Source organism: Numenius arquata, chromosome 8 (assembly GCF_964106895.1).
Source record: "Numenius arquata chromosome 8, bNumArq3.hap1.1, whole genome shotgun sequence".
Taxonomy (NCBI): Eukaryota; Metazoa; Chordata; class Aves; order Charadriiformes; family Scolopacidae; genus Numenius; species Numenius arquata.
Genome location: NC_133583.1, coordinates 61,119,598 through 61,136,682, shown reverse-complemented (window position 1 = coordinate 61,136,682; position 17,085 = coordinate 61,119,598). Strand labels below are relative to the sequence as shown.

The 17,085-nt window shown below is 49.1% G+C and overlaps 1 protein-coding gene across 1 annotated transcript in view; it reads right to left on the bottom strand.

The window, feature by feature from the left end:
* The window catches only part of LRRC7 (leucine rich repeat containing 7), a 160,069-nt gene extending 143,408 nt beyond the window's left edge, over window positions 1-16,661 (bottom strand). The window contains 3 exon segments of the mRNA XM_074151373.1: window positions 16,163-16,462; window positions 16,465-16,589; window positions 16,591-16,661. Coding sequence (XP_074007474.1) covers window positions 16,163-16,462; window positions 16,465-16,589; window positions 16,591-16,637 — 472 coding nt within the window. The 5' untranslated portion in view covers window positions 16,638-16,661.
* Between the last annotated feature and the right edge of the window lie 424 nt (window positions 16,662-17,085).

Here is a 17,085-nt window from a genome sequence, read left to right as displayed (position 1 = left end):
TTTCTGTGTCATTTTCATTACTTTTAATTTTCAGCTTCTAAAGATGCCATAGAGTAAGATTATGAGATTGTTACTAATTTATATGAACATCTACCTGTCTAAAATTCAGATTTTTTTTTTTTTTTTTTAAATTTTACATGTGTTTTAAGACATTTCTTCATAACGGCAGATTTAGCAAGGGCCTCTTTTGCACTTTAGGCAGGTAAGGCAATCTGCTTGTCCCAGGGTATTACAAAACTATTAAGCCTAATTCCATAACTCACTGTGGGTCATACTCTAAGAATTTAATGAGCATATACACTGCTAACAGTAACTAATGTTATTTTTATTTGGCTGGGAAATGCTAATTGCTTTCAATCTTTTTTTTTTTTTTTTTAATTTTATTTATACTTTTCCTTTCAAAAGTCATAAACCCCGCATTCATTTTTTACATAGACTTGAGAGTTTCAGAGATGGGAACTGTGACACTGGCTCTCAGGCTGACCACAGCTAAAGCCAAGACCACCAGAACTACTTTATGAAAGCCAAGGTCCTTACCAATATATTTCAGGTGCTTTTGCTGCTAATCCTTTAGCAAGAGACACAGTTAAAATGCTTTTCACTCTCACAATTAAAAAAAAAAAAAAATTGAAAATACTGAAAGGAAACAAATTCCTCTTTAGACACACCATGGAAAATACTCACCAAAAGTGAGTATTTCGGGTTACAAGTTACAAAAACAAGCAATTACAATGCACTTTTCCACAGTTTCCCCTGACAACAGCAGTGCCAGTCAATTATTAGGGATGCCGACCCGCTCCAGCCACACTGCAGTACAACCAAGTGCAGCCCCCCGGCACCACCAGCCAGATCCTGGGGTGTCTGGCTCTTCTCCCGACCTCCACAACACACCTTGGCCAACCACGTTCTGCGAGGAAAATGGGAAAAGCCAAGCTGGCATTCATAGAATATTAAAAAAAAAACCCAAGGACAAAAAGGTGTCCTGCAGTCCAGCCCGTATTAATGGATATATTATGGGTCAGCCACATTGTGGATCAACCATATGAACGTCACTTCTGACAGACGTCCCAACCCTGCCACAAAGCCCTTTATAGTTTAAGGTGATAGCTGAAAACATCTTTTTAACGTACCTAAGGATCTCAGCCGGTACCTTTTTTTTTTTTTCTATGAAAATCTAGTTATGCCAACAAAAACTCGCTAAGCTGCAGCCAAGTGAACTTGTCGCTGGAGCTGCCCTGGAGAGCACGCGATGGGAAGGCCACGGAAGGAGGACATGGCCCTCCAGCAGCAGCATGCTACGGGAGGATGCTCCAGGACTTTTCGTTATCTACGTTTAATTGGCCCGGGGCCCAGTTTTGATCAGTTCTGGTCAGGGCTTGCAAATACCACAGCTCTATTTGGTGCATAAAATGACTCCCGTTGCTATCTAAAGACTCCACCAAAAAAAAAAACCAATCCAACAACCAAGCTTTTAGAGCTGCTCTATACCCATAAGCGTTAACAAAAAAGCTAATCTATGCAAACCTACTGCAGAGTAGTGGGTGAGTACTTCACCCCCCCACCCCCTTTTTACTGCCATTTTTGCTGAAGATCTATCTAATCCAGCTGATCTCTGGTCAAGAAAATCCAACCTTCCCTTCCACCACACACAAGCTGCAAACCAGACTGGACCTTCCCGTAACAGGCCCTTGATGTAATCAGTTAGCACAGCTCAGTGGGGTGTCTCCCTACTAAATTTTGCAGAAAAAAAGCTGAAATATTATCAGGGCACAACACTGTGCAGAACAGTTTCTGGAACAGTGAAAGGCATCTCGGAGTGATCTCTGACCAGTATTTTTATACTTCCATTACACTGTGCACTATTTTAAGTACAACCATCAGCTTTGTTAAAAAAATTTGTATTTAGCTCCATGCAGAATAAAACCTCTGATAAAGCTGTGCTAAATACATAAGTTCTGGCAGCCTGATTCATATTTCATGCAAGTTAATGCAAGTTTTAATGATCTCGGGGAACCTTTGGATCAGGATCCAGTTTGTGTTCGTGATTCTCAAAGCACGAAGTGACTCATAGTTTCCTACCTTCTCCTCAGCGGTTTTCGAAAAAGAATTAAGTTATTTAAGAGGTTTGTGTTCCTGCCTTGTCACCATACATGAGACGCCAAGTTTGCTCAAGCTAATAAAGGACGGGCTGTAAAACATCTGGACCTGCAGGTCCTTTTCAGCCCAACCTCTGGCTGATCCCGCGACTCTCACCACAGGGTCCACCGCACTTCATTAAATATACCTTCTTACGGGGTTCTTACGACCATTACAAACCAATACGGCTTTTGCTCATCTCATTGACAAATACATCACAAATATATAGGGCACTAAAATGTCGTAAAAATTAAAAATTTTGCTCCAGGAAATCAATCGCAAAATCACTACCGATATGGCAAAAGACCTGGATTTCTTCCTTGGCATGCTTTTCGTGGAGGGGTGTTTATAAATGATTTTACCCTGCAACCACCGAGGTTGCTGCCTCGTTCCGTCCCCGCCTGGCTGCCATCGGTGTGTGTAGGAGAAGCCGTGAGGATGCGGCACCGCACCCTTCAGCTCTATTTTTTCCCCCCGAGAAGGCGGCGACACAGATACCGACAGGGGATATTTTTGTAGGATGGGTGTTAAACCAACCAAAACGACTCCTCAAACGCCGCCGGGCCAGGGCAGGCACAATGCAGGCAGAAACTGGGGTGGCTTTTGGCTCCTCAAGACAAGAAAGACATTGAGGGGCTGGAGCGTGTCCAGAGAAGGGCAACGGAGCTGGTGAGGGGTCTGGAGCACAAGTCTTGTGAGGAGCGGCTGAGGGAGCTGGGGGTGTTCAGCCTGGAGAAAAGGAGGATGAGGAGAGACCTTCTCGCTCTCTACAACTCCCTGAAAGGAGGGTGTAGCCAGGGGGGGTCGGTCTCTTCTCCCAAGGAACAGGCGATGGGACAAGAGGAAACGGCCTCAAGTTGCACTAGGGGAGGTTTAGGATGGATATTGGGAACAATTCCTTCATGGAAAGGGTTGTCAAGCCTGGGAAGAGGCTGCCCAGGGCAGTGGTGGAGTCCCCATCCCTGGAGGGGTTTCAAAGCCGGGCAGACGTGGTGCTGAGGGACATGGGTCAGTGGGGGTTTGGGCAGTGCTGGGTTGGTGGTTGGACCCCATGATCTGAAAGACCTTTTCCAACGTAAATGGTCCCATGATTCTATGATTCTAAATGAGCAAGATGGCACACGCACACAAAACACGCAAGAACAACTTCTAAAAGGAGAAAAGCAAATGTAGAAAAGCTCTGGTTTGGGTAGCAAGGCAGCAGTGACACGAGGACTGAGGGTCTGACACCGGAGGCTGGGCACGGCGGTGGCACCCACGGGCACCACCGATGCCCAGGCTGGCATAGGACAAACCTCTGCTTTGCACACACAAACTTGGCACCAACTCACACTGAAAAGCAGAATTTGCCCCATCACAACTTGCAAAGATGAGCAAAAAGAGCAGAGAACTAGGGAGAGAAAAAAGTGGGAGAACAACCTTACATACGTTTAGCTTTGGACTATCTTTGCTTTCAAAGTAATCTTAATAGCAAAACACTCGTCTCCAGAACAATGCCACGACATAGCTGGCTAATAAGCTTTTTTCACTCACTAATTAATAATAAGCATTCATGTTATATCCCCGGTTAAATGGTGTCAGTAGTCGCTACTCTGTATTTTAATACTATTTAAATTGAAAATCCCTATTTTAATGCCATTAGCTAAAGAGTAGCCGCTCCAGCTGAAGTGTTTGGAAGCTTTTGTGAGACAAATGTTGGGATGGCTTTTCCTCGATGGACGAGCAGCCAATTCGTTCATGTGCTACCACCTTTACTTGAAATTCCATCCCCTCCCATCCTGCGCCGGTCTCTAATGAGTGTACTTTCATTTACACCTACAGAGCTCTCTTGACTTCAGTTAAGTTCTAAGGGCAGAAAGGAGCAGAATTTGACCTTCTGGGTATACCCAGATAGAGAGAACAAGCTGCGTGGTATCTTCCAGTCAAACCTCCCACATCTGGTCATAAACTCCTTTCCAAAGAGGAATTAAATTAGCCGGCGTAACAGACATCAGAGCAGAAAGCCTAATGTGTCTTGATGCCGAGATGAGCTACACAATTTATTAGGAAACAAATAATCACAGTAAATTACAGCTCACAGCCAAAAACAAGAGAAAGTGCCTTAAAATTAATAGCTTTTTCCACCATACACTGTCCGAGCACCGTTCCTCTCTGGCTCAAGCCGTGACATGCCGTGTGTTACCGCAACACAGCGGCAAACAGTTTACCTCCCGAAACCCGCAGGCAGGTCGCCTCTCTTTTGTATGGGATTCACCTCAAAAAGCCTTCTGCACCGCAGGTTCGTACCTGGGATGGCAGAGGGCTTTGTAGTTGGTCCCTTCTGCTATTGCTTGGCAAGAGCTTGTTGCTTCGCTGGTGCAACGTGCTCCAGGCTGATCTCTGCTCTCAGCTAGAAATCTGTGATCCTGAACAGTCAGGAAATAACGCAAAGTCATAGCAAACAACAACAAAAAAACCAAACCAAACAAACAAAAAAGGTTTTCCATTTTTCTCCGTGTTTTCTTGGAGCAGAGTTGGTTGAAAAGAAATCACAACAAGAGTAGAGAAGAATTATGAAAAGATCTTCCAGCAAATCTGGTTTGCCCATTAATGCTCAATTGGTAGTTTACAAGTAAGGGCACATGACTAAAATCACAGAATCACAGAACAGTTTGGGTGGGAAGAGACCTTAAAGCCCACCCAGTGCCACCCCCTGCTCCAAGGTTGCTCCCAGACCAGGTTGCTCCAAGCCCCCTCCAACCTGGCCTTGAACCCCTCCAGGGATGGGGAAATGAAACAAAATACATGAAGTTTTAAATGCATTACAGAGCAGCAATGTGTGTTTTTAGAAGAAAGCAATAGATTCCACATCTGAAAAAAAAAAAAAAAATAAGACTGACATCCTACATTTCCGTATGTGAAAACCTGTGTTACAGGACCAGAATGGCAAGTCAGGCTTTACGACAGCACAGAATTAATGCTGCTTTGGCAGTTTTGCTGTGCGTTTTCATGACATCACCTTTAACCACACAGTCTCGCACTAATTCTTCCACAGAGCAGCTGTTTGACTGCGCAGAGGGATGATACTTCATGGACAGCTATTCTTGTCTCTCTTTTCTCATCCTTGCTCAAAGAACAGTTTTATTTACCGAACGCTATTTAAAGCCTCAGAGACCAGAAGGACTCTGTGTATGACTCTCCGTGTTCCTACGGGTATCACACGGGCGCTGCAGACCCTCCTTGTGGAGCCGCCGTGACAGTCCTTGCTCTTCTGCCCAAAAATATTTGCTCTCACCCCCAGGACACTGAGAAGCTCCACACCGAGCATCCAACCACCCAAGGGCAACGTGGCTGTCAAAATCCAAGGGCATTCCCCACTCCAGGATGGGCTGCACTCCTCCAAAAGTTGATGTGTTGGTCAAACCCTGTGTTGGATTCTCAGGAGGGTGGGAAAAACCTCCCTGGTGAAAGAATGTCCACCCCCCACCAAACCACAGCGCGTTCCTCTTCTAAAAGGGCAAGAACATTTCAAAACAGAAGACCATCAAAAGTTAGTGTCCTAGACAGAGAATTGTGGGTTTCCCCCTCTAGTCTTAAGAGTCTCAAGAAGAAAATATTTATCAGGGAAGGAATGATAAACTGGGAAAAATCAGATCAGGACTTAAAGTCTGGCAGATGTGCAAGCTTTTTCATGAGAGTGAAGAAGGGAAGAACAGGTCTGGGAAAGTCCTTGTGTGCCCAAAAAGATCTTTTTTTTTTTTTTTTTTATGTTGAGGTTTCATATTTTGATTCTGGGTAAATTAAAAAAATTTAAAAACCACCCCAAAGAAGGTTTTCAAAGAGCCAGTATCCGTCTGTACAGCTCTTCCATAGGGAACAGCTTTGCCCTTCGGTCTTCAGGAAGGCATGAGGTTGGTACCTCCACACCATGGTGCATCCTGGTTGGACTCGGAGATCCCTGTGGAGATGGTGCTGAGGCTGCTCTGCAGAACATCCAGCCTCACGCTCTGCACGCAACAGCAAGCCAAGGGCTTCACCCGGCCAATTGCTTCACCCTTGTCTCCAGAGAAAGCCTTCAGAGGTCCAGGAACGGGTCCCTACAGCAGCCTCTGCACACCAAGGACTTAAGGGAAAAACCCGAGCTCTTAATTAAAAAACCCTGAAATGGCAACAAAGCTGCTATGAAAACCTGACTCAATGGGGTCAACAGGACACGCAGGATCTAGGTGCCACCTCCCCCTTTTGTGGGGAGCCTGAGGGCACTCTCTGCTGACCCCAGCCCCAAGAGGGCCCACATGTCAGCAGTTTGCCCTTCTTTTCTGCAATAAGATAACAAGGAACGCTAATTCTCTTCAGACTTGGAGGAAAAAAACCAATCTGGCTACAAGACTTCTTCACTGTGCCATTTGCTTCATGGAGCCCCTGCCTTCACCCACCACCTCCTGCCAAATACCCGTGAGTACCGTGGCGCTTCCTCAACACACACATCACCTGAAACATGCTCTGCTAGCCCCATTTCCAGTTTCACCTGTTCCAGCACAAATTATTCCACTACAAAACCTTCAGAGGGAACCGAGAGGCCACAGGAGGTAAAAAATGAAGCCCTGGCACCACCGTGCACTGAAGGTTTTGCAAAGTCATAAAAACTCCTCAAAGCTTTGCATTTTACTTGCTGCAAGTTTCCCGGTCTGTATTGTGAGAATGGAGCAATCTATGATCAGCGTGAATTCAAATTTTTAATGCATGTTTTAATATAAACCCGTATTTTTACATATATACACAGATACATTTATACAAGCACACACAAGTTGTGTGTTAGAGACAGGGACCAATAATAGGGTTTGTACTCGATGCTAAAGTGCTTTTTCTTAACCCCAAAGAAAGACTCAGCCAAGTTGTCTACTGTAAAGTAGAAGGAGAAAGGGGATGGACAGAAGCTGAGAGGTAGCTTCTGTAGACGATTTAATATTCAGACTTACCAGTTCATTAGCAAGATAGTGATCGCTCTTTTTTTCCTTTCTTGTCAACTATGAACATTCCTCTTAAAGGGTATTGTATTTTAGGAAGGCATTTATTAAGAAGCACAAACTGACTCTGTTCTGTTAATCCTACATTTCTGTTAATACCACTTACGGTTTCTCATGCTGTTCCCCCCATGCTGCCAAAGTCAGTACATTCAGACTAACGGACTAGAAAAATGCGAAGTATTTCAGAAAGGACACAATTTCTTTTACTTTAGCGTTTCCTAGAACTATTCTAAAGCTATAAAAAAAAATAAAATGGTCTCCTCGTTGAAATAAAAGGGAAGGACATACTAGATGCTATGGGAGATGCTCAAAATAGGATGAAACGGATGGGCAAAGGTATAGACTTCTCCGCAAAGAGTCACTAAGTAGGTCAGTTTATAAAAGAGATGAGTTGGTGGGAACATGACAGAATCACAGAATCACTTGGGGTTGGAAGGGACCTTTGGAGATCATCTCCTCCAACCCCCTGCCAGAGCAGGTCCACCCAGAGCAGGTTGCACAGGAACGTGTCCAGGGGGGTTTTGAATGTCTCCAGAGCACGAGACTCCACCACCTCCCTGGGCAGCCTGTTCCAGGTATCCACCAAATCCCGAGTGGGGTGGAGAGGATGGATCAGGAGCAGCTCCTCATCCTCTCCAGCGCAAAATCGAGAGCTCCAAACAAACCTGGTCTCAGAGACTCATACCAGGTAGCACAGCACATGAATCTCAGTTTCCCCCTCAGTGACCTCATAACTTCTTATAACGAGTTCAGTGTGACTAGTCAGAATCAAATCTAGCAGAAGTAATTAAGATTTATCTAATCTTGGGCTAACCTGACAGCCAACACTGATGAGGGTTTTTTTTTCCCCGCTTTAACCAAATTTACGGATGGTATCCCAACTGCCAGAGCTGCACGGAGGAGATGCAGGTCCTGAGAAACACCAGTCACAAATTATACAACCAGTTTTTGTTTTTTTCCCCTCCTACACCTCCCCATGGATAAAGATTGACACTTTCTTGATTAATTTTATACGAAGAGCCACATTCCAAAACCGAGACGCCTTGGACAAGGACTAAATCCACTGTGACACTTTGCATCGCACCTATTTTATGCTAAATCTGTCCACACAAAAATAGCAGCGATGATGAAAGAATGCCAGCAGCCCTTGCACTCTGACTGGCAGCTCCAGGATCTTAATTTTTAACTTGTCGAAGTTAACATATTGTTGCTATTATAAATGGAAATAATCATTCGGCAGCGGAGTGTTAATGACATCCCATTAAAAAGAGTGCCTTTCCCTGGCAGAACGACGGCAGAGACTCGGGTGAGCCTTGGAAGATGCGCAGAAATACTGACTTTCAAGGAGCTTCTGTGCACAGATTTGAAAGCTGATGTGCCAGCGGAGGCAAGCGTGTCAGCGGGCATGTTTTAACTTGGCCTCTTTCACAGATACTTCTACAGAAATCCTGTGAAATGTGCCTTTACCGGGAAAAAACCCCTCCGTACTTAGAAAAGTACTGCAGCATCTGCAGCCATGGAACAGCAAATAAAGACAACCATATTTTATGGCACTAGGAAAAATTCTCACAAATACATGCCTATTAAGTGAAGGGCTTTTCTCTCAAATTTTGTGAAGACCATTGTTCCCCAAAACAGCACATCAGGCAGAAGCCCCTGGTGGGGCCTGAGTCTGTGACAGTCCCTGAGGATTGCCCTCGTCCTGGAGACAGTTCTGAGCCAAATCCTCTCTTCTAGGTGATATTTATAAACCACAAACCAGGCTGTTACACAGACCATATCAATACGTGGCTACAAATACGATATATCTACCTTCTAGCATTTCTCACACAAATCATTATTCTGTTAAGCATCTGGTAAAAAATACTATCCCAAAAATAAATTTTGTCTCAAAACTCCCATTCCTTCTTCCTTTCAGAAAACAAGAGGGTTCTACTTAGCTGTCACATTGAGAGGATACTAAAAATCATACAGACTTTTGCAGAATTTCTGATCCAATTTGCTTTGATACTTTAACCCTGCCTTAGAAATTAAAGCAGTCATCTGGGTAAATAAGTACGTCTTGCTCAGTTGTAAAACTTTCAAGAAAACTATGAAACCTTGGAATGTTATTAATATCGATCATAACTAATTTTCTGTACTATAACGATTCATCTTCCCGCTCACATAGACAATTACAACATCTTCTTAATTCACGAGGCAGGGAATGTATCTACGAATCAACAGTAGCAGCTCTGCCATGCTCAGACACCAGAGGGGACAATGTGCTTCCAGGCAGGTGGCACAACGTGGCTCCCTTGACCACCGGAGTCAGGTACAACCCTGTGCTGGGCATCAGACAGCAACACGTCCTTCCCTCTGAGCTGGAAATGGGATCTGGTAGACCCTCCTCCTACGACACAAGTCACTGCAGTCACAAGTCACATCCTACCAGGATGCAGAGGTGCAGGACGTTCTGCAAGACAAGCCTTTGAAGCAATGCTTTCTAATCTGTCACGAGACAAAACATGGATGAAAAAAAGGAAGAAGGTACCCAAGGGTCACCAAGAAAATGCAGGATGTGACCATCAGCCCAGGAAGTCCAAGAGGATCCCGGAGCCCCTGTTCAGGCTGTACCTCCAATTGCTTCCCAGCACCTGTGGGACCCTCTCTTCTCCCCATGGATCCCTGTGGTTCCCCGTGGATCTCCACAGACCTCCGCCATGCCTCCACACAAGGTCATCTCCTTCCCTTCTTGCCATGCGCCCATGCAGGAGGGGGCCAACACACATAGCCCCTCAAAACAAGGGTGGTCATGAAAGCTCATGAGATGACATTGCTCACCCACGGATAGCAGCATCCATGCTCATGACATTACTTTTCCCTCTCTCCTGTGGCTGGGTGCCCTTTACATAGGGCGACTGTCCTCCAGATTGGATGACCACACAGGCTTTGCACCCAAACATCCACGTGGCAAGGAGTCTCCAAGCTCAGGTGGCACCATGCCATGCCGCTGGCCTACCATGGCAGGGCTCCTGCTGGCTCCAGCTGCATCATGTCCATCCTCCCTCCAACCTCAACCTCCAGCTTTCCCAGCAACCAGCATGGGTGAAGCCTCATACATCCTCCTCCAGATGACCATGGGTCTAAAGGATTTTGGGGTGTTATGCCACTGAGCAGGAATATCTAATGCAACAATGAGTATTCCTCAAGAAAATCCATTTGAGGGTAATTCTGCTTTTCCATCATCCCAAAGAACTCTTCACCCTTCATTTCATCCGTTCGTGAATTTGTAATCAGGCTCTCACCGATGTTCACTCAGAACATCACGAGGTGCTCTGGGAACTCAGGTATTTCACAAATCTCACCGCAGAACGTGGTGAGATACCTTCTGGCACACGACTGGAAAGCCACCACGCTGCTGTGGGAACAGCTGAGCACAAGGAGGAGGAGCAGGTAAACTCACGGTGAAGACGAAGAAGAGATGCACAATGGCAGGTAGAAATAGCACCCTTGCCATCCTCAGGTACTTATCTACGGTTTGGCATCTACAGATTGATTAGCTGTTGGAAACCACCAGCCGTTTCCAGAAAAAGTGTGTGAATGGTTGACAAGACAGAGCAGGTGACACTGTGGGATACTTTTGCCAGGAAAAAAAAAAAAGAAAGACAGACCATTTCATGTTTCTGGTTCATAATCAACATCCAGCCTACCAAGCACCAGGAAGATAAAACTGCATTATTACTGTGGGAGAAAGCACTGATGGATTTAGGAAAAAAAAAAATAAAAATTCCCTAGCCATATAAGGGCTGTGAACATTTTCCCACTTAAGACAACGTGTGGGATCATATTCACAGACACAGAAATATGTTCTGTTCCCTGACACCCACAGTCCTAGAACACCGGGCTGAAGTGCTGGCAAGAATAAGAACCATTTGTTAAGTACAAAAAATGTCTCACATAATTAGAGAACTGCTGAAAGCTACCAATTTAGTGCTCAGGCTTTAAAATTTAAGAATTTTTATTGTAACAACAGCTAAAGCTTCAGAATGCCGTGAGGTGGAAACGCCTAACACATGCACCATACGGTTCGATCAGTGTATCGAATACCTGAGGCAAAATTAAACACAAGGTACAACGAGATTGCGACACCACTCAAACAACACCTTTAGCAGATTTTACGCTAATTATGGAGTGAAGCTGCCCACCAGGCACCCAGCGGCCCCTTCCCAGCCTCATCCATCTCTCCTCCAGCTCCCCCAGCCTCCCGCTAGGCATAGCTCCGTAACCATCCCCACGTGTCCCTCCTGTCCAGGTGGTGCTCCAGCCTCTCAAACTGCCCTTCTGTCAGGAGTAACGAGGACCATAAACATCTCACAAAGCATCTACCAAGGGATGAAGAGCCTCTGCCCGAAAGACTCTTTGACGGCCAGACACTGAGAACGCCAACGAAGGCAACGAAGAGAAGATGGGAATGTGGTGTTGAAAACAGAACATATGGCGTTTGAATGTGGGCTTTTTTTAATATATTTGAGAATAAAGTGATGCAAGAGAGAAGGAGACAGCGGGAGGGATTGGTGGGGAAGAGCTGGAGACAGAGCTCCTCGCCTTAGTGCCATCAGGACCTGGAGCCACCGCTTGGCTCCTTGGCCACCAAACGCACCTAGGCTTCCCCAGAGGCTTCTCCTCTCATCTCACCTCCAACCACAACCAAGAGCCAACGCCTTCTACAGAAGAAAGAATGGATGCTGCAGAAAGGAGAGCCAGCACTGACGATGGCCTCTTGCTCACTCCTGGCGTAACACGGGCACGGTGTAAATCCATCACGAGAGTGGGTTCCTCAGAGCAGTTCCTGGCATGGCATCCTTCTCCTGGCATGCCATCATCCTGCTTCCACAGCCTTCCCTAAGTCAACTGCAGTAAAACTTTAAGAAGCACCAAAAAAAGACAACAACAAAGCGGTATTTTTGAAATCAGCAGCTGAAAAATAATCCAAGTCAACCACAGCTTTGAATTCTGCTCAGTTCTGCACTTCGGAGTGGCTTTCTCCAGGGAAGGGAGCACCAGCTTCGTGACTGGAGGTCAGCGCCCGCAGCCGGGCACGCTCTGCTGCTCCCGGTGCCACACCACGTGAACTTCGGAGCTCACAGGGATCTCTGTTTACCAAAAGGCTCTCCAAGTACGCGCTCCATCCCTGGAAGATTGCCCTATTGATCGCTCTATTTATAGCCTGTGTCATGTCTTCCAAGCAGCAAACTTCGGCGATAAACTGAGCACCAAAGATTTCATTCTTTACATCCTAAGCACATCATTGAAAAAAACAAACAAACAAACCAGTAATGACTGATAATTCACATGCCGTAAAAAAAACAGTGTTTGTTTCCCATCCACGGGAACTCTCACAGCAAGCCCAGACCCACAGGAGTCCCACCGACTGCTTCACACACCCCCATTATTGGACCCGAATGGTATTGCTGTCCTTCACCCAATCCAGACAGATTCTCCTTCACCCAATCCAGACAGATTCCCACTTTTTTTCCTGCCCGCTCTCCCCTACGCTTATAAAAGGTTAAACTTTCGAAGATTTTCTTTGTAGCACCTCCCATTTTCATTTCTTTTCCCCAGCAAAATATCTGGGAGGGGAAAAAAAAAAAAAAACAACAAAAAACAACAAAACATTTTCCTCCAATAAACTTGAACTCCTGTAGCTAGAGATTCGTTCACTCTGGGTAGAAGTGAGCTACAGGATGAAGAATGTTCTCCTCCTCGTAATAAAAAAGGGCAGCCTTCCTGAGCTTATGGCTTCCTTGCCTTCTTTATTCACCATAACTTGATCCATTAACATTTTGCTTGCTCCGCCTCACCAGGGTACCTCTCCCAGCTGTATGGATTTTACGCTCCTTTACTTCCCTAATTTTTGCACTTACGCGACAAAAGTGCCTCTCCCTGGGGCTGCCAGACCTCTTACACCGAGCTGCCCCCAACTTCATCCACAGCTCCTTCCAGGCGTCCTTCCCCCCTGCCCATTCCAGCTCCCCACCTTCGGCTCCTCCATCACTTCTACAAGGTGTAAAGTCGCCCCGTGAAGACGCACAGTAACACATGTGGGATTTCTCTGCCGTCACCAAATTGCTGCATTCCCAGAGAAAAGTAAAAAAAAAAAAAAATCTGACAAAAAAAAAAAAAAAGCTAACAGTTCTGAAAGCCTTGTCCTAGGATTTGATGCAATCTGCCGTGCCGGCAAATTAAAGCCTACAGAAACCACGCTAAAATTAGAGAGAGCTGAGATGAAAAACCAAAGACACATGGTGGCTCTTACAGATCTTTAAATAGGGCTTAATACAAGATTTCGGCGCTGGGTCTGGGCTCAGCCGAGATCATTAATTTATATTATAAAGTAGCACTGACTACTTCTGGGACAGTTTTCTGCCCTGCACTTTACAGGGTAATCGGTGAGGGCTTTCAGACACCCATCTAGTGAACCAGAGGAGTTTCAGAGTGCCTGCGATGGGTCTGATGGATTCAGGTGCCCTTATTTTAAGGGGAGTGTTTCCTCCTACACCCACGTGCAGAAGGTGTGACTCCCAGGTCACCAGCCCAAGCGGGGCCACCTGGGGCTGGTTGCCCAGGACCACGGCCAGGGCTTCTGTGCAGCTCCAGGGATGCGGCCACCGCTCACCCGTCGCCCTCCAGCAGGTCAGAGCAGGGGAACGCCTAATGGGATAAAATTCACCATCTCTGGAGCACTGGGAAACCTTTGCTGCACGTGGATCTCCCACAATCCCAGGCACCCAATGGTCCCTCCTGGGCAGCAGCTCCTGGTGTTTGCCAGAGGACCCGGTGACACAGCAGTGGCTGGTGTGGAGTCCGGGGGTGGCTCTGGGGGGGACTCAGGGGCTGCCACCTCCCACTGCAGCCCGCTGGCCCTCAGGAGCATCTGCTGGCCACCTTCAGATGTGGGTTAATCCCCGTTTTGTGGGTCTACGATGAAGTCCGATGCTCTGCTGTATTTTGCATCGCTGGCGTCTCTGATTTAAGATCGATGCCCGCAGCCAAAGCCTCGTACAGGATGCAAATACCTCGGGGGCAATTAATTCCTCATTAATCTGAAGTTCTGTGGCTTTAACAGCGCGCACACACTGCTGCCTTGAAACATTCCGGAGACAACGCACAGCCTTCCTTTAAAAATCCCCTTTTGTAAGCAACTACGACTTTAGCAAATTTTAAATGAAGGGTTTATAAATTGCCGTGGGACCAAGGAGGGGAGGAATTTGCTCACAACCATGGACCACGCTGTGTCCGAGCGGCCGCCTCCAGCCCGGCTCCCCGCAGCCAGCGGCGTTTGCTGCCGACCTGCTGCTCCCTCCTCGCCCAGCACCCAGCCGGCAATTAGCAGTGATTGCCCTTGTTTCAGCCACTGCAAACAATTGGTTTAATGTAAAACCACTTTTTTTAAAAAGTATTTCATATTATTGGTATAACAGAAACGCATTAAAAAGCTCCTCCTGTGTGAGATAATCTTAAAAAAAAAAATCAAAATGCTGTTTTATCAAAGTTTTACACATCAAATACTGGCGAAGGTTAAAGTTCACATGGGCATCGAGCTAACACGATGCACCAAGGCATTTGATTACACGATCATTAATTCAATATGCTTTTGAAATAAATGACAGTAATTAATACCGCTTGAAAAATGAAGAAGCCACCTTTCACTGCAGCTGCGTGAGGAGAGGGATACACGACCTCCTCAGGAGGCTGATTCCCTTTCCCTCCCCGCACCTACGGACTGAAGCAACGTTAACGTTCTCGAAAAAAAAAAAAGAGGTCGAGTTTTCCGAGATGCGCAATTTATTTATAATTATGTCGATTCTGAAATCAGCTGTTCCTATTGCTTTAACAAGTCCTGCTACTTCCCCCCCCCCCCCCCCCCAAAAAAAAAAGTGGCCGTAATATGCACCGTGGAGGTTGCCATGGCAAGCGTACATCCATCCTCTGCCGCGTATCTGAGCGAGCAGATGCGTAACGGCAAAACCCACCAGATTAAGTCACTTCTCTTGTCATGTAACGAGGAGGAAAACGCTCTATATTTCATCCGCTCCTAAGGATCATCGCTACTCAGAACACCGGAGGTTAAAACCAAGAACGGCACGTGGCCGCAGCCTTTAGCTGGGAAATCACAGCTGCTCCAAAGGAAAATGAAGGGGTTTAATGGGAGCGATGGGCACACCGAAAATAGCCCGGGCGCGGATCGTGTTCTTTTCCCCCAAACCCGAGGAACTTTGAGCAGCGCTCTCCCAGACACCATCACCCTTCCCCGCTCCCGCCCCACAAACCCGGCCGTTTCCTCGGGTCCCCCAGCGGGGAGACGGGGGTGCCACGCCGGGAGGTGGGTCTGGGGGTGCCGCAGCCCCCGCGCTCGGGGCGGGGGGGGGGGGGGGGGGGTTCCTCCGAATTCCCCGGCAACGGGGGATGAGCTCACACCGATCGCCCTGAGCATCCCCGAGCGCCGGGCAACCAACTTCCAGCACACGCTAGCCATCCTAGCCAAGATGGAAAGATGGGGTTGCAGCTCGCGGGGGGGGGGGGGGGGGGGGGTGTGACAGCACCGAAGCCGCCGATGTCCCCGCCGGGGCGGCACCGCTGCGTCCCGGGGGCGGGCGGGGGGCACCGAAAGAGGAGCGGGGCGGAGGGTTCCGGGGGCTGCGCCCAGCCCGGTGCCTGGGCTCGGGCAGGCTGACGGCAACGACGGCGAAAATACACCAGAAACGGCATTTCGGGAGGGGGAGCGGGGGCTGCGCCCCGAGGGGAGCCCCGCCGCCCGGCCGCGCTGCCCGCCGCACCCCCCCCATATCCTCCCCCCGGCCGCTCCTTTGTCCTCGGCGGATGCTCCGCGGCCGCGGATCCGCCGCCCGGTCCCCGGGGACACCGGCAGCATCCCGCACCGGGGGGCGGGGGCGGCGGCATCCCTGCGCGGAGGACCCCCTGTCCCCCCGCCGTCCCCCCCCCCTCGGGACCCCCCGCCCCGGCTCGGCGGTACTCACGGTGCAGGCGGGAACGCGCGTCCATGCGCGGCCGAGCCGCGGTCCGGGGCCGCCGCCGAGGGCTGCCCGCGCCCGCGGCTCGCCGGCCCCGCCGCGCAGGATCCGCCTCCCCTGCGCGGGGCGGCGACCAGACACAAAAGCGGCGGCGGCGGCGGCAGCGGCGGGGCGTGTCCTGCTGCGCTGCGCGCCCGCGCTGCTCTCCGCGGCGGCGCAAAGGGCGGGGCGGCGGCGGGAGGGGGGGGGGGGGGCGTGCCGCGGAGCGGTGCGGAGCGATGCGCGCAGGCGGTGGTACTGCCGCCGCCCGGTGCCGCCCCCGACGGGGCGACCCGCGGCCGGAGCATCACCGGCGGGGCCGCGGCGTCCCCGCGCTGCGGGGGCGGGGGACACGCCGAAATGCCATCGCTCTTGTCCCCGTCCCCCCTCAGCTGCGCGCCCCCGCCCGCGGGTTCCCTCCTGTCCCCAAGGCAGGAGCCATTTTCTGCACTTTGGATGAGTTGCGGGGGCCGGGGGGGTCTGCGGGGAGAGGGTCAGTGCCTCCTGGGTGGCCAGCGGATGGTGGGAGATGGCCAGCGGATGGTGGGAGATGGCCAGCGGATGGTGGGAGGTGTCTCAGCATCCCCGCCATGGGACCGGGATGTCGCAGGCCACAGGCTAAACCGGCGTGGGGATGGGGAAGACCTTGCAGGAGCATCCTGCCCGTGGGTGAGGCGGCCTCCATCACCGGGAACATCCCTGGGAGGGCAAGGGGCAGGTGTGGGGGTGACACCTCCTCTCCCTCAGCTGCCCTGGTATTTGTGGGCTGCCGGGGAGCGATGCTGAGGACCTGTCAGCAGTTGGGTTTTCTGCAGAGCAGTCGGTGCATCTGGGAAGTGCAGGTGCTGCTCTGCTTGCTTGGTCTCCCTCTTTGTTTCCAAGCGCAGCAG